This window comes from Coenobita brevimanus, chromosome 111 (assembly GCF_032717465.1).
Source record: "Coenobita brevimanus isolate Jiangsu-jjx chromosome 111, ASM3271746v2, whole genome shotgun sequence".
Lineage (NCBI taxonomy): Eukaryota > Metazoa > Arthropoda > Malacostraca > Decapoda > Coenobitidae > Coenobita > Coenobita brevimanus.
Window position 1 is genome coordinate 34,769,001 of NC_137064.1, and position 21,711 is coordinate 34,790,711.

General features: G+C 45.4%; 1 protein-coding gene across 1 annotated transcript in view; it reads left to right on the top strand.

Moving 5' to 3' along the window:
• LOC145417866 (uncharacterized) overlaps positions 1–21,711 on the top strand; it is a 35,927-nt gene that overhangs the window by 4,710 nt on the left and 9,506 nt on the right. Inside the window, exons 2-6 of the mRNA XM_080286484.1 lie at positions 9,683–9,779; positions 12,365–12,486; positions 12,817–12,922; positions 15,634–15,826; positions 17,372–17,525. Coding sequence (XP_080142610.1) covers positions 9,683–9,779; positions 12,365–12,486; positions 12,817–12,922; positions 15,634–15,826; positions 17,372–17,525 — 672 coding nt within the window. The remainder of the gene's footprint in view (positions 1–9,682; positions 9,780–12,364; positions 12,487–12,816; positions 12,923–15,633; positions 15,827–17,371; positions 17,526–21,711) is intronic.

A 21,711-nucleotide genomic window follows, 5' to 3' on the forward strand; every position in this document is an offset into this window, starting at 1 on the left:
GCAAGGGAAGATACCCAGTTAAGATACTCGTGCGGGAGTTTGAAAGGAGTCGAGCTATTATTATCTGAGGTACAGTCCCGGTGCAGAAGTTGGTCTATTGTTCCTGTGCTGGGATATCCGATGCTAGGGCTCGTTAGTGACTTAGGAGGCTCCGCAGCATCCTTTTCTTAGCGATTTATTTTTCATACTATACTTTATCACTGTCTTGTATTTACCTCGACTTAAAATATCTCTGCCAAAAAAACAAAATCCACACGCACCACCTCACACACCAGTTTACACACACACACACACACACACACACACACACACACACACACACACACACACACACACACACACACGACTCTATTCAAGCGAGCGTTCAAAAGCTTATCCGGCAGAAAATTCTCGTTGGCCTATTTTTCAACGCTCCATTTTTACTTTGTTAGTCATTTATTTACTTACCTATTTATTTTTTTGCATTCAGTCCATGATAAACTTAAGAAAAAACTGTCTATTAAAATTTGGCAGTTTCCCCAACGCGAGCTGTAAAAAAAAAAAGAAAGAGAAAACGAAAGATAAGAAAGAATTGAGGGATTGTGGAATATATAAAACTGTCTTGGTAGCAGTTCTCTCTCTCTCTCTCTCCTAACTGACAGCAAGACTTCTAGAGCTAACAGGATAATCTGGTTTGAACCAAATTTAATTACGGAAGAATCAGTGTCTAAGGGTCAGGATCAGATAACATGATTGAATTCCTGTGTGTGTGTGTGTGTGTGTGTGTGTGTGTGTGTGTGTGTGTGTGTGTGTGTGTGTGTGTGTGTGTGTGAGAGAGAGAGAGAGAGAGAGAGAGAGAGAGAGAGAGAGAGAGAGAGAGAGAGAGATGTATTCTATCTACCTACCTACACACACACACACACACACACACACATATATCTGCTCTCTCTCTCTCTCTCTCTCTCTCTCTCTCTCTCTCTCTCTTCTACGTGTGTGAGGGTCAATGTGGTCACCGCCTCTGTTGATTGCGGGATAATATTATGGATCAACTGTGGTGGTGTGATGTGGCGTGGTGGAGTGTGGTGGTGTGGTGGAGTGTGGTGGTGTGGTGTGCTAGCTTAACTACAGATCCCTGGAAATGAGCGTCTGACTTCGCTAACAGACGCAGCATTAAGGAAAAAAAATAGTCTCTCTCTCCATCTCCATCTACTGTACATTTACTTGGCCCAATCACCTTTACAATGTCTGTTTCCTACCATATCACCCCCTGCATCACAGTCTTCAAATATAATCACGTCTTGTCACCCCTCGCTCTCGACTTGTCCTTCACGCCTCGCCCACGCATCACTAATATACAGTACGTTGGTGTCTGAGGTAATATACGATCATGTAACACTTTCTTTTACTCCCAGTCATTATGTCATTACCTGCTACATGTGCTCAATGCCCAGCCGCTCTCCTTGCTTGAACTACACTCTCGTCTAGTTCATCCTGCCGACATAGAGAGGGCCATGAGCAAATACATTATCTACCTGCTCCGAAGGCGGTAAAACATTACGATACACTTACACTAAAGACGATAATCTAAAGTTTTAACTCTTATGCTGAGGAGGACGCTTCGCAAGGTGAATAAAATCGCCATATGGTAACAAAAGAAAAAGAAAAAAAACTAATGCACTTAAGTTATAATTTAATGTGAAAGTCCTCGGTGTGTCTCGTTGCTCGTTAAATCCTTTCATTACGAGGCTGTCTTATATTCTGTCCTCGCTATGTATCTACTGACGATATAATTCAGATTCGGAGACACTTTTCGAACTGAAAGGATATGTAGGGCCTTACCTACTGCCTGCAACTGTACACCTCAGTAAAATCGTCTGTCGGTCGTGTGATTAAAAACGACTGTCATCATGGTGTCTGTGATGATAGTGTTTTTCAAAGTCAAATCTTTGTCTACTAATAAATTTTGTACCGCATTCAGGATACCTTCAAGCGATTTATTCAGTCAAAGAGAAACGCATCACAGTAAAAACAAACAAATCTTTCCTAATGTCCTGGCCATGAAATAAAAGCTCTGCAATTTATTCCATCTACAAGAGACAATTATTCAGTTCAAAGACACCCTCGGCAGACAATGGGTTAACTCCGCAGTGCCTCCAGCGCTAATCACCTCCACGCAATCACGCTGAGCAATCAGTCCACCAAACTCTCTGACCGCTGGGCCAGGGAGTGTGCGATAAATTTTAGTTTCGCGTTTTCTTAGACAAGAGGAAGTAGTGGGGCGGGGGGAGGGGAGGGGAGGAGCTAGGTTTGTGTGTGTGGGGGGGGGGGTGCTGGGATGGTGCTGGGGGAATAAGTCTGGGTCTATATTCACAAATAGAACTCCAACCAGCCCATGGTTGAAGGCCAACACAATTGATCTCTTCCGAAGAATATGAAACAACTTTCACGGCAAAACCAAGATTCGTTCACTTCGAAATGCCTGGATCCATTGTGTTGAAAGGGTTAGAGGTCACAGGCAGAGGGAAAGACACATTAAAGAAGAGAGCTGCAGAGCTGACCAGTTGCACATGCAAGACTAAGAGTACCTGTGGGCCAAACCCACTATGTGTCCCTAACTCTTGCCATTCACTCACTGTCTAAAGGATTAAATCTGACAAGCTGCAACCATAGAATTTAATGGACGTCACACGTTCACTTCCATCGATTTGTGTCGCATCAACTGGCGGGGGGGGGGGGGTGTCTATGAGATGATTGTCTGAGATGCATCTGGAGTGTGTCTGCGATGTGTCCAAAGAAAAAGCACACGTTTTGGGATGTACTGGGGTGGTGGATACGGCTGGGGTGGGGGCAGCTATTTATTTCTTTTTTCCGAATGTGAACCCCAAGGGCCGGCAGAGGTCAGAGGTCGTCCCTGCGAGTCATGTCAATTGAGGGTGCTGAACCAGGAACTGATGCGGTTAACACTCCAGCCACCGAACACAATTTCTGCTCAATTTATTTACTAATTTCTTTAATGGTTTTGCTAAATTAAACAGTTTTATGTGGCAAAAGACAGACATAATTCTTCGAACTGGAGAGGTTAGATACACCCTATTTTAACCTATTTACCATTAGCCTCATCACAACGTTAGTTTCTTTGGCAATATATTCTCGCTAATACCAGACGATTCTGCTCAGATGTATTAAAGGACACGAGAGAGAGAGAGAGAGAGAGAGAGAGAGAGAGAGAGAGAGAGAGAGAGAGAGAGAGAGAGAGAGAGAGAGAGAATGTGTGGATAGTTTTTGCGATTTTTGATTGTGACGATTTTTTTTGCGCTTAAATGATGAATGAATGGCCGTGTGGCCCATTTTGCCGTCCAGTCTATTGCTGGTTCTTCTACTTATTTTTCCTTTTTCGTGCTTATGCAGCTTCCTCCTACTGACCCCATTTTTGAGTGGGAATTGGGGTGATGATGATGATGATGATGACGACGAAGTTGCTGCTGCTGATAGTAATGATAACAACTTCAATCTCTGTCCGAATCAGATTTTACAATACTCTACATTGACAGATAAAAAGACAGGCACAGACAGGCAGACAGATAGATAAACAGATAGACTGACAGATAAATAGATACACAGATGGACAGATAGATAAACAGATAACTAGTCAGATATTCCAAAAACACCAACGTAAACGCGAAGGCTTCCATAAAAGCCCTGGTTGGTTCTTGTCAAACTTGACCAAACGTGAAATATTCAATTACCCGCATCCGGATTTGCGTCCATTTCTTACTTCTGAAACTGCCAAGAGAAATAACGCGGTAAAAATCTCTGCTCTCCAGGACTTGGGTAAAATTCAGAGCAGAGGAAACTGTCTTTGTCTTAACCCGTGGAGTATTATGACGTCTTTCAGTATTTATTTTTCTCAACCGCTCCAAGATTTAATTCGGAGCGAAAACTACCCCTGGTAGCAAAGGGGTTAATAAACACCATTCTTATTGCTGTTTTACCTTAACCCATTAGTGGTTAGAGTTCCTGTGCGAGGGATTATGCTGGACGGGTACTAAGCGTACCGCCCTCAGCCTATCGACTCATAGTCGCCAAGCTCATAGGTCCCTACCCAGGGGTTCCCTTCTTTATCATATGTTGAAAATGCCCAGTTCCGACCATCATATTGGACGCTGGCCGCCAATGGGTTAACTTGGGCCAGATTTTCGCCCTTTACGCTTGACTCGGATTTTCGTCGGTTTGCAATTTGTCTCACGTAGTTCGGTTACAGAAAGAGACAACCTTATGGCTCTACATCCTTTCCATAGCACTTCGTGAGTATCATCATATTCTAAGGTTGCTACAGCTCAGCCTTCAAATTGCACAGATGACAGTTTTAGGTCAAGTGCAGAGTATAACCATTACACTAAATCATACATTAATCACTAAAAATAACAAAATCACGATATTCATGTTAAAATCATAAAATCAAAACGTTAAATGATCATACAACACCAATCAGAACGAAACCTTTTATCTTCCACTGCAGCCAAGTATGTATGTGTGTGTGTGTGTGTGTGTGTGTGTGTGTGTGTGTGTGTGTGTGTGTGTGTGTGTGTGTGTGTGTGTGTGTGTGTGTGTGTGTGTTACAATCAGAAGTTCCTTTACTCCTCGAAACTTCACCGAAACCTCATTATATCTTGTTAACCTAATCGAAATTAATTGTAATGAGTCCAAATCTTGTTTCGTACTGCTGCGGTTATAACTTTCTTTACATCTCCTCGAAATTCTATCTTAATCTAATGAAGGCTTCTTAAACTGATCTAATTATTCGGCTGACGTAAGAGACAACTGCTTAATATTCCGGAGATCAGTGGGAAAGTTTCATCTGGTTAAGCACTTGAGTAACCATCATCATCACTACCAACACTACCATCACGACCATTACCACTGTGACTATTACTACCATCACGACCATTACCACTGTGACTATTACTACCATCACGACCATTACCACTGTGACTATTACTACCATCACGACCATTACCACTGTGACTATTACTACCATCACGACCATTACCTCTGTGACTATTACTACCATCACGACCATTACCACTGTGACTATTACTACCATCACGACCATTACCACTGTGACTATTACTACCATCACGACCATTACCACTGTGACTATTACTACCATCACGACCATTACCACTGTGACTATTACTACCATCACGACCATTACCACTGTGACTATTACTACCATCACGACCATTACCACTGTGACTATTACTACCATCACGACCATTACCACTGTGACTATTACTACCATCACGACCATTACCACTGTGACTATTACTACCATCACGACCATTACCACTGTGACTATTACTACCATCACGACCATTACCACTGTGACTATTACTACCATCACGACCATTACCACTGTGACTATTACTACCATCACGACCATTACCACTGTGACTATTACTACCATCACGACCATTACCACTGTGACTATTACTACCATCACGACCATTACCACTGTGACTATTACTACCATCACGACCATTACCACTGTGACTATTACTACCATCACGACCATTACCACTGTGACTATTACTACCATCACGACCATTACCACTGTGACTATTACTATCGTCACAACCATTACCACTGTGACTATTACTACCATCACGGCCATTACCACTGTGACTATTACTACCATCACGACCATTACCACTGTGACTATTACTACCATCACGACCACTGTGACTATTAACACCCTCACTACCACTGTCATCACAAGAACATCAACACCACCACCACTATCATCATCATCATCATCATTGTCATTATTACCACCACCCACTAACTCCTCATCACCACTACTACTACCATTACCAACAATGCCACGACCTCAACTACCTCCAGACACGACTACCATAACCACTACCACCTTCATCCCTATCACCTAAACCCACCAATACCAGAACCACTATCATCACCTCCCCTATAACCACCATCCACCACTACCACCACCATCACCACTACTACCACCCGCTCTTCCCTCACCACCACCCACGACCACCATGACCTGACACAAGAGAGGGGAGTGGGGGTGACCCGTGCCCGTCATTCACCTTACCCTCTTTACAGGTCAACCATCAACTGAGGTCACGCAATTTTGAGCCATTCCGCTTCAGGTATAAAAGACGAGAATGGTGCGCTGCAAGAGGGGTGGTAAAACACTTGCGTTCCTCCTACACGGTGAGGGAGACGGCGCCTTCGTGTGGTGGCACTGATATAACGGGGCGGTCCCACTGCCCAGTTATACACATCCCACAAACTCCCTCCCCATCTGCTGACAGGGAAATGGTGGATTATGCAAGGACAGCTTCAGCCTGCAGTCCACTGGGTTCACGTTCAAATAATCCTGGGGTTGCAATTACTGCTACTACTGCCACCCCCACCCCCTCCTTACCCCACCATCACCACATTTCAAACACTCTCACTCCCTCATCCCCCGTCCATCCTTACCTTCCAAACGTTCTCAGCCACCTTACCCCCTCTTTCCACAGCCCTCGCAACCCCTCTCAACCACCTTCATTCCCCCTGCAACCCAACCCCTCTCCCCTCCCCAATCGTCCCACAACCCCTATCATCCAAATGCTCTCAACCACCTTACCATCCCCCTCCCCACAGCCCAACCCCTCTCAACCACCTCCATTCCCCTTGCAACCCAACCCCTCTCCCCTTCCCCCTTTTCCCACCACCCTTACCTTCCAAACATGCTCACACCCACCCTGCCCCTTACTACACACACACAGGGAAGGCAGACACCCTTGATCGTGACAAGCACAGAGTCTACAATCGTTTGCCCACATAATGAACCTACTGAAGGGCTTTTAGCTGCCGTCATCAGCGAGGGAGTAAAAATAAACGAGCGTGAAATTTGCTGTGATGACACGTAAGGGAAATATAGATCATTATTAGTCCATTCATGGTTGGAACAACTCTAGTATTCTATTCAAACGCCAAAAATTTATCCAGGTAAGAATAAGGGTGATATTTTAAGTCGTTTTCGGGACTTATTAAAACCTCTCTCTTAGCGATTTATTCTGCGTATTTACGCTTCGTTATTCTCTTGTTTGTTAATAATGTAAACTATGTTGACATTTAAAGGACATAAATAACGTGCAAGAGGTGCTGAGCATCAATAAGGATAATAAACCGCTAAGAAACGGAGCTACGATGCCTACAGTACTGATAACACTACTCTTGAGTGTTAATACTGGAGCCATTAACCCACTCATGGCCGGGACAATTCTTGCAGTCTATCACCATTAACGCCTGATGATTCTATTCAGCAGAGCGAGTCATGGAAGCCTGAGTTTAGCTGCCTTATTATATGGATATTTACACAAACTAAACCTAACAAGACCTAACCTAACCACGAAAGGGGCGACATACGTAACTTTTCAGAGTGACAGCCTTGACCTACCCTAACCCTGAAAGTCACCACCACCACCACTTCGCATGAATTAGCCAAGGGTAAAGGAGGCTGCAGTGGCTACAAGATGCGACCATGTAATGTATGCAGTGTATGTAGAGTGTACGCAGAGTGTATGTAGAGTTTGTTTTCAGCGGTGTTTTGGTGTGCATGACGACTGTACGTTGAGTGTATGAGCATGCCTAGTGTGTATGTAATGTGTATATGGAGTGTATGTAGTGTATGTATGTGGAGTGGTGTAGAGGATACTGTCGTAGTGTATGCTGAGTGAAGAAGCGTACGTCGAGTTTATGTAACATGTGTGAGCGTTCGTCGATTGTTGTAGAGTATACAGTATGTGTATGAAGTAGTGCAGGTAGGGGCCGGTGCCGTGAAGTATATGTATGTAAGGTTTAATAGCGTACGTAGAGGGTATGTAGAATATGTGTACACTGTATGAGCGTACATAGAATGCATGTAGAGTGTATGTATGCGGAGTGGTGTCGGTAGGGGGGCAGTGCAGTGGAGTAGAGTGGTGTGCCTCTTGGGTGATGTAATTAGTGCCGGGGGAGCTGCAAAAGTTAGCGAAGTTGGCGAAGCCAGGGCTGGTTGCAGGGAAATTTTAACCTGTCATGGCCGCCTCTAAATTTCAATCAACTTAACTTAGCAAAGATTTTCGTCTTTTTGTAGTTTATTATTGACAAGTGCAGGGAAATGTTAACCAGTCATGGGCGCCTCTATAGTTCATTCACTTTAACCTGGCGGGGATTTTCGTTCATTTGCAGCTTATTTCCCGTAGGTCTGTGGCAGAATATGATAAGCTTTACATCCTTTCAATAGCCCTTCTTCATCATTAGCACCATATTCTAGAGTTACTCTCTTGTTATAGCTCAGCATTCAAGATGGTGAGATGGAAAATTTATGCATAGTTAAAAGGAACAAAGTACACTTCACACTATATCTTAATGCACGTAACACCAGACGATTTTATTATGTGTTACAGAAGGCTCTGAGTTAACACTGTGTAGTAGGAACAGTGCCAGTAGCAACCCCAGGCTCATCTGAACGTGAATCCGGTGGACTGAAGGTTGAAGCTGCCTTCTCCTGCAGCCCACCAGTCTTCATTTGGGAGACGGGGTGGTGGGGGGGGGTGGAGCTGAGGGACGTTTGTATAACCAGGCAGCTCCACCACTCAGTCATACCGAAGCCACCACACGAAACAGCCTCTTCGCAACAGCACCATACACCCACCACCACAACAGCTACAGTCTCTTCTCCCAACACAGCCCCTGGTGCTGGAGAGGGACGCCTTCATGTGGTGGCACAGATAGCCGGCTGGTGGTGTTATCCGGTTATACAAACATCCTTCAACTCTCCCTATCCCCGACAGGAGGATGGTGGACTACAGAGGTGTAATTTGAGCCTACAAACAACTGGATTCACGTGTCAGATGACCTTGAGGCTACTGCTACTACTACTACTACTACTACTACTAATAATAATAATAATAATAATACAACTACTACTAACATCGCTACCACCACTACACTGGCCCTAACAACAGCTCTGGTTCCGGTCGGGTCTCGCCAGGAATTGCACTTAAACTTTCGGGGTGGAAACTTACAAAGGAGGAAAAAGGAGCGATCTGTTTTTACTCTCTGACACTTGAGTCTGTGAGCACGAGGCTGTAAAATTATAAGCAGAAAAAACACCGTACAAAAATAAGGACAAGCGAGAACTTTACGTAAATAATGTTTTTTCTCTCTCTTTTTAAATGGCGCTCCGTGATATACTTAATAGCGCTTGTTAATAAGAAAGAATGAACAGGAAAGAATGGATACGCCTGACGAAGCTTCCAAAGATGAGAACAACGATTTTATTTTCTTGTTCCATGTTCACCAGCACCGTCTGTTTCTTTTTTTTTATCCTTCCGAGTAAGAAATACGTAACATAATCCCACGTATTCCCCGCAGATCCTTCTTAATTGACGCAAAGCGGTGTTTCATTTCCAGGAAGGGCAAGATGAGGGAACTATTTCGGGACGCGAGGTATATTAATCCTCTCCTGATGGGAGGAACTCTACATCCCTGCTAATGGGTATTTTACGTAGCTCATATGGAGTCACTGAAGCAAGGCAGTGTTAATGTTATCGCCTTTAATCTTATCTTGGAGGGACGTACATGTATCTACGGTTTCATCCATGTATCTATCGCTGTATGTGTTCATCTCTGTATCTATTAGGCACGGGTGGCGTAACCCCGCGTCGAGAGTGACATTGATGATCCTGCACCTGACCATCGCAGACCTACTAGTGACGTTCCTGCTGATGCCGCTGGAGGTGAGTAGGGGGAGGAAAAGATAGATAGATAGACAGATAGATAAATACAGATAGATAGATAGATAGACAGATAGATAAATAGACAGATAGATAGACAGATAGACAGATAGATAGATATAGACGTAACAATGATGATTCTGCACCTCAACATCGCAGACCTACTATTCATATTCGTGCACACTCTTATGTACGCTCGAGGTGAGTTAGGGAGACAGACTGACTGATAAAGACAGGGAAGGGATGATACAGATAGATAGACAGATAACAGCTGGATAGATAGATAAACAGATAGACAGATAAATAGATAGATAGACAGACAGATAGATGGACAGATAGATAGATACACCGATAGACAGATAAATATAGATGGATAGAGAGAGAGATAAAGACAGATAGACAGCGGGGTGAAGGAAGGGAAAGTGGAGAGAAGGGGGGCAAGAGGGGAGGGTAACGAAGGGACGGGAGGGAAAGGGAGAGGGAGAAAAAGAGGAGAAATAATGGGGTGGGTGGGAAAGAAGTTAAACAAATAAATGAAAGAAATTAGGGCGAAAAAGTGAGATTAAGGTAGGGAGGGGAAGGAAGGGGAGAGGTGGAAAAGTAAGGGGGGCGGCGGTAAGGGAGGAGAGGAAAGGGAGGAGGAGAGGTAAGGGAGGAGGAGAGGTAAGGGAGGAGGAGAGGTAAGGAAGGAGGAGAGGTAAGGAAGGGGGAGAGGTAAGGAAGGAGGAGAGGTAAGGAAGGGGGAGAGGTAAGGGAGGAGGAGAGGGAAGGGAGGAAAAAGGAAGAAATAGAGATGAAGAATGAAAAATAAAAAAGGTTAGAGGTCACGGGGTTAAAGAAAGGGAGGGAAAATACAGAACATGGTGAGAGAGAGAGAGAGAGAGAGAGAGAGAGAGAGAGAGAGAGAGAGTGTAATAAGGGGGATTTAGACATGAGGATATACGACCGAGGAGGGTGATTAAAGAAAGAAAAACATGAGAGAGAGAGAGAGAGAGAGAGAGAGAGAGAGAGAGAGAGAGAGAGAGAGAGAGAGAGAGGAGGAGGGAAGGGGTGGAGAGAGTAGGAGGGGAGGGAGAAAGGAAGGGGATGAAAGAGAGGAAGGAGGAAAGAAGGAAGGGAGAGAATGACAAAGGGTAGAAACGAAAATGGAAAAAAAAAAACACTGAAGGAAGAATGAAAGAAGAGTAAGATGGGAGTGTGATGGATAGAAGGAAAGAATGAAGGAGGGAGGGAATGGAGAGAGAGAGAGAGAGAGAGAGAGAGAGAGAGAGAGAGAGAGAGAGAGAGAGAGAGAGAGAGAGAGAGAGAGAGCAGTTAAGGAAGTGGGAGGAGGCGGAGTGGCGGTGATGGAATGCGGAAAATAGGGCAGATGGCAAGAAGGAGGAGGAAGAGGAGGAGCAGGGATGAAAGGGAAGAAATGGCCAGCAAGAATAATGATGATGATGGTGACGAACCCCTTCTTCTCTAAAGCCAGATAAAATCATCAACTAGTAAAGAAACAACACAAACCCCGTGGCTGGTGTGACAGGGCCTCCACACCACAACACACCAAGCCCCTCCTTTCTTCTGATTACTTTTAATTACTTTTTCTACTGATTACTTTGATTACTTCTGGACCCTTTCTCGACCTCTCCTGTCACTCCTCTTCCCTTTCCTCTCGTCCTTATTTTCTCTTCCCCCCACTTCCCTGCTCTCTCTCTCTCTCTCTCTCTCTCTCTCCTTCTCTTCTTTCCTCTTCTCTCTCTTCCCTCCACCCCTCCCTTTCATATTTCCCTCCTTCCCTTTCACCTTCCTCTCCTATTCTCTCCCTTGCACCTCACTCTTCTTCCACGTTCTCCTCCTCCCTTCCACTCTTCTATCCCTCCCTCCCTTCCACCCCTTTCCCCCTCGTTTCCTTCCACTTCACCTTCCCCTCGTTCCACATTTCTCTCTCTCTCTCTCTCTCCCTTCATTCCTTCTTTCCTCCCCCCCCCCTTACGTTTCTCTCCGATTTACATAAGCAGGCAGCCGAATATTCTGAGATGGATATTATATTATTCCAATGACTTATGACGTGATTTTCCGCTCTGACGTGCGTTTCTATCACAATCCACTTCTGGAGATGATACCGAGGCCTCGTCAAAGCGGCAGGATTCCTTGTACTTCTTTACTATAGTTGGTTTGCTTTCACCTGAGGGAACTAGGCCACTCCTAAAATTCTGAATACTAAGTCGTGGTTGCATGATATTCAATGAGCTGAAGATGGAATGAGTTCTCCTTGGTTACTAGTCAATTCAACCCTCCAATCTGACAACACTTAGACATCAACTGCGTAGGATGGGTTACGGATCTTTGTGGGGTTAAACTCGCTACAGTCTATTTCTGTATTTGGCAGGAGAGAAGAACCACAGTTAGAGTCTCAGCCCAATCAATCTTTCCGTAGGTCTGGGCAAGAAGTGACTCTGTAATCGATTCCTTCTCCTTATTTTCACTTTTCCTTTTTATTTTCTCCTTCTGTAATCGATTCGTACTCCTTACTCTCGCTTTTCCTTTTTATGCTCTCCTCCTCTTACTTCTTCCTCCTCCTCACCTAGTTCCTCTTGTCGCAGATCGGGTGGGCGTGGACGGTATCCTGGCGGGCGGGTGACGTTGCCTGCCGCGCCCTGGCCTTCTTCAGAACATTCGGGGTCTTCCTCAGCGGCTTCATACTCGTGGCCATTAGTATAGACAGGTGGGTGAGGTGTCTTTCTCTTTTCATTTCCTCTTTCTTCTCTTCTTTACTTTTTCTTTTTGCTGCTTGAGTTTAACGGATGACTGTTGAATTAATGATGATGATGATGATGATGATGATGATGATGATGATGATGTGCTTTATGGATAACTATGTCCTGTCCATTTTCCCTTGGCCTAAAATTTCCATCTCTCTCTAGTTATTTCACTTTCTTATAAGGATGATGTGCTTATGGGTGATTGATCTTCAACACCAGTCACTAAGGGTAATGGTGACTTCATTATTAACGATGACCGAATTTTTACCCCGCCTTCCCCTGCCACCACTCAGGTACTACGCGGTGCTTCGGCCCCTGACGGTGATGGAGGCCAAGAGGCGTGTGAGGCATATGTTGTGGGGAGCTTGGCTGGCGTCCACACTGTGTTCACTGCCGCAGGTGAGTAGCACACACACACACACACACACACACACACACACACACACACACACACACACACACACACACACACACACACACACACACACACACACACCAAGAAACGTGTGAGGCATATGCTGTAAGACTGTGTTCGCTCTTACAGGTGGGTTGTACGCCCGCCGCACATACATACATACATACACACATATATACATACATACACACGTACATACATACATACACACATCGGTAACGCTGACTGAGCCGCTGCCGCAACACCCAAGAATTCTCCAGCTAGTGGCATATTTGTCTCACTCGCAACACACACACCCACATCTCTCAGGCATTTTTTTTTTTTTTAGCCTCCAGTGCTTCCGAAGTGTTGCTAAAACTTTACTATATACACATCTCTCTCTCTCTCTCTCTCTCTCTCTCTCTCTCTCTCTCTCTCTCTCTCAGCACCACATCCGTACCACAGAAGCACCAATATAAGCCAAAGGTTGCTGCTGGAATCAAGTTTCTCTCTCTCTCCTTTCCTTCCCTCCTATTCCTTCCTCTTCCTTCACTGTTCTTCTTTTTCCTGTTTTCATCCTCCTACCAGCTTTCACCTGTCTTTCTTCAAACCTTCCTGTTTCTCTTCCTTTCCCCTCGTTCCATATTCCTTCCTGTCTTTCCTACGTTTTCTTTCCTCCTTTCCCATTACTCCCCTCCTCTCTCTCTCTCTCTCTCTCTCTCTCATCCCTGCCGTGGAAACACCAATACACGTCACGGTTTGCTGTCTAGATCATGTTTCTTTCTTTCTCCGTTCCTCCCCTCCTCTTTCTTCTCCCCTTTTCCTTTCTTCTTCATCTTCCTTCCTCCATTCTACCCTCTTCCTCTTGTTTTCTCACTCATCTTCCATCTTTCTTTTCTCCATCCGTCTTCCTACGTTCCTTCCTCTTCCTTCTTGCCTTCCTTTCTTTTCCTCCCTACCTTCATTCATTTCTTTCTTCCTATCCCATCCTTTCTTTTCTCACTCTTTCTTATCTTCATCGTCCTGCATTTTCCTCTTCCCTAATGATTTAACCCTCCCTACTTCTCCTCCTCTTCCTCCTACTCTCGCTCCTCCTCATCCTCCTCCTCTTCCTCCTCCTCATCCTCCTCTCCTGCGTGTGCTATATCTATATTCCTGTTTCTTTTTCCCTCTCACCACACCAATGTCTCTCCTTTATACCAATTTAGCCCTCCTCCTTCTTTCCTTCCCTCCTTCCTTCTTCCCTCCCTCTTCCTTTCTGTCTCTCCCTTTCTCCTTACTTTTCCTTCTTCTTATTCTTTTTTTTTTTAGGCTTGTCGACCTGCAGGGTGTAGACGTGGACGCCATTACCCCCTCCCCTTTATTTATTTAACTTGGCCTAAAACTGTCATCTCTCCATCCTTACTGCTGTGTTGTAACGAGAGATTAATATAGGAATACGACGCTAGTCATGAAGAAGTGCTATGGAAAGGATGTAGAGCAGTAGCAGCGTCTTTTTCTGCCAGTGAGCTACGTGGAGAAAAAGCTGCAAGAAGACGAAAATTTGGGCCAACATAAAGTTAAAGAAATATAGTGATTTTCAGTTTAATATAATCGACTGACAGTGGCAAGAACTGAGTGGAAATATACGTCATTGATCTGAGAGGGTTAACGGTGAGAGAGAGAGAGAGAGAGAGAGAGAGAGAGAGAGAGAGAGAGAGACTCTTCCTTCTTGTTTTTCAGTGAAGTTATCTATGTATCAGAACATGAACAGAACTCTGGCACCCACATCTATTATTGCTGTCAACACCACCACCCTCCTCTCTCTCTCTCTCTCTCACACACACACACACACACACACACACCTCACAGCTCCCAATCCCTCCTGTATTTCATCTAGCTGAACCCCACATCTCCCCCCTGCCCCTCAACCCCCCAGCTCAATTCCTCTCTGTTCCTGGCCATAATAACCTTATCCTACCTGACTTCATTTTCTTTCTCGTATTTCACTCCTCCCTACCCTAACCTAACCAAACCTAACCTCCATTTCTTACTCTCCTTAACCTCACTCTTCCCCCACCCCAGATCATCTTAAAACCCAGCCTCCGCTACTGTTACTTCATTCCCTTCACCTAACATAAGCTAAACCTATCTAACACTCTCTAATCTACCCTCTCTCTTCTCTTAAACCTATCTAACACTCTCTAATCTACCCTCTCTCTTCTCTTAAACCTATCTAACACTCTCTAATCTACCCTCTCTCTTCTCTTAAACCTATCTAACACTCTCTAATCTACCCTCTCTCTTCTCTTAAACCTATCTAACACTCTCTAATCTACCCTCTCTCTTCTCTTAAACCTATCTAACACTCTCTAATCTACCCTCTCTCTTCTCTTAAACCTATCTAACACTCTCTAATCTACCCTCTCTCTTCTCTTCCGGGCCATGATCTTCTAAGCAGAACGCCACCCCATCTACCTAACACCTACTAATCTACTCTCCACATTCTAATCTAATTTAATCTAACCCCACCTATTCTATCAACCACTCTCTAATCTATACCTTCCACCTTCTAACTTAACCTATTCCATCTACCACTCTCTAATCTACCCTCTACCTTCTAATTTAATCTAACCTATTCTACCTACCACACTCTAATCTACCCTCTACCTTCTAACTTAACCTAACCTATTCTACCTACCACTCTCTAATCCACCCTCCACCTATCCACTTCCAGGCCATGATCTTCCACGTGGAGCGTCACCCCATCCACCGTCACTTCGAGCAATGCGTCACCTTCCACAGCTTCCCTTCGCCCACCTATGAACTCCTGTACAACCTGGCGGGCTTCGTCGCCATGTACGCCCTTCCTCTGGCCACCATAGTCTTCTGTTACGGGTCCATCGTGCTTGCTCTCTACCGCAAAGATGGTGTGTGTGTGTGTGTGTGTGTGTGTGTGTGTGTGTGTGTGTGTGTGTGTGTGTGTGTGTGTGTGTGTGTGTGTGTGTGTGCAATATTACGTCTCCCTTTTTTAATATTTCATCATACACCTTAACTGTCTCATGGTTGGGACAACTCTAGCTTTATATTTCAGCTAACATAAAGATTATTTCATTTAGCTGAGTGAGTCTAGGAGATATTATACAAGTGCAACCTTTAACGCTACCAAGAGAGGGATAATTTTTGTATTCTAGTTCACTTTAAGCCAACAATTTCATTTCCAGTTGAGCGTAAGAGTTAACATCGACATAGTTTACCTTCATCATCACCATCATCATCATCACCATCCCACCTCTTTCTCACAATCATTCACCCACTTTTCAGGTCAACGATCATGAGCAGAAAAAAATATATGGTAAGGGAAGAGCTAGTACACAGCACCTGAGGCCACGAGAATTTGATCACGCGATACATATACACTAAAGGGTAAAAGAACCCACTGGCCTCCCTTCCTGGTACGATCTGCTATACTGACGATATCTTTTGTGGTGTTAGGCTTTTGAGATCTTAATTTTTCCTGAGACTTCCCACTTTTCCTGCGAGGTCTTCAGTTTTGGTAAGATCTCCGTTTATTATGTGAGCTCCCTTTTCCGTAAGACTCCCTTTTTGGTGAGATCTCCCTTTTAAATGAGATCTTTCTGGTAAAATCTTCCTATTTGGTGCGATCTACCTAACTGACATCATCTCCCTTTTGGACATTACATAATTTACTGCTGACATTTGCCTTTTTAGCGATACATCCTTACTGGTGACCTCTTTTCTGGCGATACCTTCTTCACCGCCCTGACCTCCCTCACTCCACTCCCAGCTCAGACGTCTGCAAAGCTCATTATACCAACCGTTGAGCCGAAGCGTCAGATAAGTGTGGTGACAGCTGCAGCCTGAGTGTTCCGGCCAAGTTGCACACGTAATAATTATCAGAGAGGCGGAAGGTGGTGGCTTTGGCGTGAGGCGGGGCAGGCAACTTTGACGACATAAATGACGGGTGAATACGCGCGACAGTGGACGGAGTTACTGGGAATGCTGTTGAGGTTTCTTGCGATTTGGGGTTGTCCTGTGATAATGATGATAATTAACAGGGAGGCTGACTGATGATGATATCTGTACTATAATGATCCGATTTCTGTACGTTTGTTGGTTTGTTTGTTACCGTAACAGCAAAAACGGCTCAAAGTAGTACAAGTTTTGTTAGAGCAAGGAATCGTTAAAATACGTTAAAATGCTCTAACTTGAAGATTAAAACAATTTCCAGTGTAATCGGGCCACCGGTTCCCAAGGTATGACTCATTTCTGCCCTTTTGACATCGAGCAAAGGCCGTCGAAGGCGGCCTTTAAGCGAGTGATCAATAAATGAAATAGTAAGGTGATTATGATGGTGATAATTAGTGGGAAATGATGATGATGATCAAGGAGGCATTATGACAACGATAATGCTAAAACCACACCATAACCCCCACCCCATCTCACCCCTCCAGTGAGTTCCCGCGAGGCAGGAGGAGTTGACGGGGGTGATTCCAGGCGGTTTGGAGTGTGGCTGGGCCGCACCAAGACTCGAACCCTTCACATGACCCTCATCATAGTCCTTGTGTTCTTCCTCTGCTGGACCCCTTACAATATTATGAGTCTATGGTGAGTATAAATGTTTCCCCTCTGTCTGTCTGTCTGTCTGTCTGTCTTTCTCTGTCTCTGTCTGTCTGTCTGTCTGTCCGTCTGTCTGCCTGTCTGTCTGCCTCTCTCACTGGGGCTCATCTACGTCCCTGCCGGATTATTTTCACCGTTTGAGGAGTTAGTAGTGAATATAACCATGAAATATTGGGAGAAGGGAGCATAATATTCTCTGCCGTATTTCCAGCTACACCGGGGATCTCTCAACGCCTAATCCTCAGCGATTTAGTCTAACAAAATATTCCGTGTCGTATTTCTAACCGATCTGAAGATTTTGTGTACTGGTAACAAGAAAAACAAAAAGCGAGTGAGAGGTAAAAATTAAATATATTATTCACACGTCCGCGTCCTGTCTATAAAATTAACATCAATTCAGTTCAAGGCAGACACTGGAGTTCACGTTCAATTAGGCGAGTGAGAAGGAGACTGAGTGAAAGAAATAAGAAAGGAAAAAAATAAGGCTTTGCGAGCGTGGGTATTTCAAATGCAATAATTCTCCACCTGGCTGCATTGAATCTCTCACTCTCTCTCTCTCTCTCTCTCTCGTCCGGGCTGACCTCCATGAAATTCTAAGCTGTTCATTTTTACTTATAATTTTTCCATGCAAACCTGCTTTCCAGTATGAGAATTTCACAAGCATCCTTCCACCTCTGTCTCTCTCTCTAACCTTCTGCTCCTCCTCCTCCTCCTCCTCTGCTTTTTCCTTTTCCTCTTCCTCTTTTCCCTTCTTCTTCTCCTCTTCCTCCTCCTCCTCCTCATCATCATCATCATCATCATTCTCCTTCCCGCCCCTCTACTTTTACTTAAACTTTTTCATTTCATCTTCTTCTTCTCCCTTTTCTCCTCCTCCTCCATCTCTTCTCAGTTATACATTATTGCATTACCTTTCACTGTTTCTGGCAAATGACTTAACTTTTAACAGTGTGTAACATGATCACAGAACGCTGCCTCCTCCCCTACACCACTCAGGTCACTCACACAGGCAGCCACTACACTTGTAAACACGTGGCTCACGGTGTGGGGCTCCGGCACGTGGCACAGCATTTTACAGCCTTACCCAGAAACGCACAATGACGGAAAAATATAATTCGGTATGAAGGTAAAAACACACACACACACACACACACACACACACACACACACACACACACACACTCACCTTGTTATTTGGGGGTCAGCAGTGTAGGAGTGGGTCACAAACCTTGGCATGCCTCGCCGCCAGTCAGAGGCCATCCTGCAGGTAAAACATAATGTTGAAATCAGAGTCTAGGGTGTGTAATGGTCGCTATAATATAGAGTAACTGTAATGTATTACAGCACATAAGAGTCTGAAAAGAGGGGTTGCTGTTAGCTGTCTCTCTGTATCCAGGTAAAGGTAAATGTGGGGCTGACGTCATGAGGCGCTTGGTTACAATGCGCCCGGTGCTTGGCCAGGTGCTCATCTCTGTAACCCAAGCCTGTGACGGGTTGATCACGCAGTAACCTGGGATACAAGGCCACTGCATCATCCGTGTTACTAGAGTTACCTCTCCCAGGCGTTACCCTAAGTATTCATTTTACCTATCAACAACACATCGTGTGGATGGACATCTTGGTCAAGAGACGCCAGTTGCTCGAATCCTGGATCTATCGGGCCGACACCTTCAAGGTCAAAGAGCCTAACCACTCTAACAGGCTAGAATATTGCAGTGGTAAATAAAGCGAGACAAAGAGGCTAAAACAAAAGAACAAATAAAGCGAGAATGAGGCTAAAAAAAGAACAAACGGAGAGAGAGAATGAGGCCAAAAGATAAGGACGGCTGAGGTTATGGGTGTAAGGGAGGGAGAGTGTCTATACTCATACCGTAAAGCTTTACTACTCCATCACCCAACCCAAGCTCTTGTCTTGGCTTACACACACACACACACACACACACACACACACACACACACACGCCTCCTCCTCCTTTTCCAACCTTTAACACCAGATAAGTATATGTAAATTTTTTCTTTTAGTTTTTAGCCTAAGCTTATGGAGCCATTCTGGTTGGTGGCGGGTGGTGTCGTACGGGACTCACGGGGTCTTTGAAAATTTCCTGGAATTCATGTTTCCGTCTGTCTGTCTGTCTGTCTGTCTGTCTCTCTCTCTCTCTCTCTCTATGTCTTCACTGCTCACGCTTTCGGCTAGTTTTCTGGCACACATTCCTGGAAATGTTGTTTCATCTGTGTTCCTCCCTCGCTTTCCTTCGCTTCCTCTTCCTCTCTTTCTGTTTCTATCTGTCTTTCGGTCTGCCCCCCTCCTCCCCCCCCCACACACACAATTTAACTCATCCTTTGCCGTCTCCATTCCTTTTCCAGATATTCTCCCCCCCCCCTCTCTCTCTCTCTCTCTCTCTCTCTCTCTCTCTCTCTCTTAAAGATCTGGTTGCTGGCCAAGATGAGTGGGTTGCGCAGCTTCTCAATAAGTTTATCCATCAAAACTTAGCTGGAGTGGAAAGTTTGATGAGAGAGAGAGAGAGAGAGAGAGAGAGAGAGAGAGAGAGAGAGAGAGAGATAACAATGTAGGCGACATCCTCAAAGGCTGTCAGGGTGGGGAAAGGTGAAGCTGTCGGGGTGGGGGAAAAGGAGGGAGAGACAGGGGAAGGGGAAGAGGAGGGAGAGACAGGGGAAGGGGAAGAGGAGGGAGAGACAGGGGAAGGGGAAGAGGAGGGAGAGACAGGGGAAGGGGAAGAGGAGGGAGAGACAGGGGAAGGGGAAGAGGAGGGAGAGACAGGGGAAGGGGAAAGGGAGGGAGAGACAGGGGAAGGGGAAAGGGAGGGAGAGACAGGGGAAGGGGAAAGGGAGGGGGAAGGAGTAGAAAGAAAATATATGAAATGAGCAGCGAAGTCCTTTAGAGCGAGTGGCCTTTGATCTGTCAATATCAGAGCTGCCTCACCCCACCCACCCTACACCCCCTCCTTTATCACCCCGTCTCCCCCCCTTCTAACTGGCTCCTGTATTACTCAACACATTGCCCACCACTCATTTTGTCCTTCCTTCTGCCTCCCTACCCCTCCACTCTGCTTCCATCTCAGCCCACTCCCGTCCCATCCCCACTTCCTGCCATCACCTATCCCTTCCACATCCATTCAGCTGCTTCTTTCTTTCCCCTTTAACCCCTGTTTCTCCTCCTTTCCCTTCTTCCTCTCCCGTCCCTTCCCCTGTACATGCATTACTCACCCCTTTTGCATATTTCAACAGCCTTTTAGGAACCTTCTCTCGCCTCTCAGTCCATCCCTACCCATCCCCTTACCCTCTCCACCATTACACCCCTCACACTCCCCTCTTACCTTACCCCTCCCATCATCTGACACCCATACATTCCTTCACCCTTCAAATTTCACCCTCAAAAGAGTACAAAGGGAAGCAAACATCAACAAACCTAATGGTTCTGTTGAGAGTGTTTACCGCTATAGACTATTTTTTTTTAGTTTTACGATATGGATGGTAAAGTAAGAACGCTCCTAAACCCTCATCCCGTTCACCTCCTTTCCCTATCACCTAACCACTCTCCCTCCATACCCTCCCCTCATCCTCAATTACAAGAAGTGGTTCCCCCTCTATCTTACCATCCTCCTCACCCTCACCATCCTCCTCTTTCATCTCACCTTTACCCTTACCCTCCTCTCACCTTCTCGTCTCCTGTCACCCTCCTCCTATCCCTCGTTTGACCCTTCCATCATTTCCCTCTGTATTCCATTCCATCCTTCTCCTTCCTCTCCTCCTCTTCTTCCAAATTCTTCCCCCTTCCCCTCACATCACCCTCCTTCCTCTCCCCTCCATCCCTACCCATTCCTTCAACTTTCCATATCCTCACGTATCCCCTCACTTTCCCTTCACCTCTTCCCTCCCCTTTATTTCCTCATATTCCTCCCTTCTCTCTCCTCCCCTCTATTTCCTCATATTCCTCCCTTCTCTCCTCTCCCCTCCCCTGCCCTCTACCTCCATGACAACAAATGGCCCCTCTCCCAACACAGTCCATTTTTCATTTTACTTCGTTCATTCATCACGCCAACACGATTCCCTCATCATTGCCCACAACACCTACCACACCACACCAGAACGCTCTCTCTCTCTCTCTCCCTCCCTCCCTCTCTCTCTCTCTCTCTCTCTTTCTCTCTCTCTCTCTCTC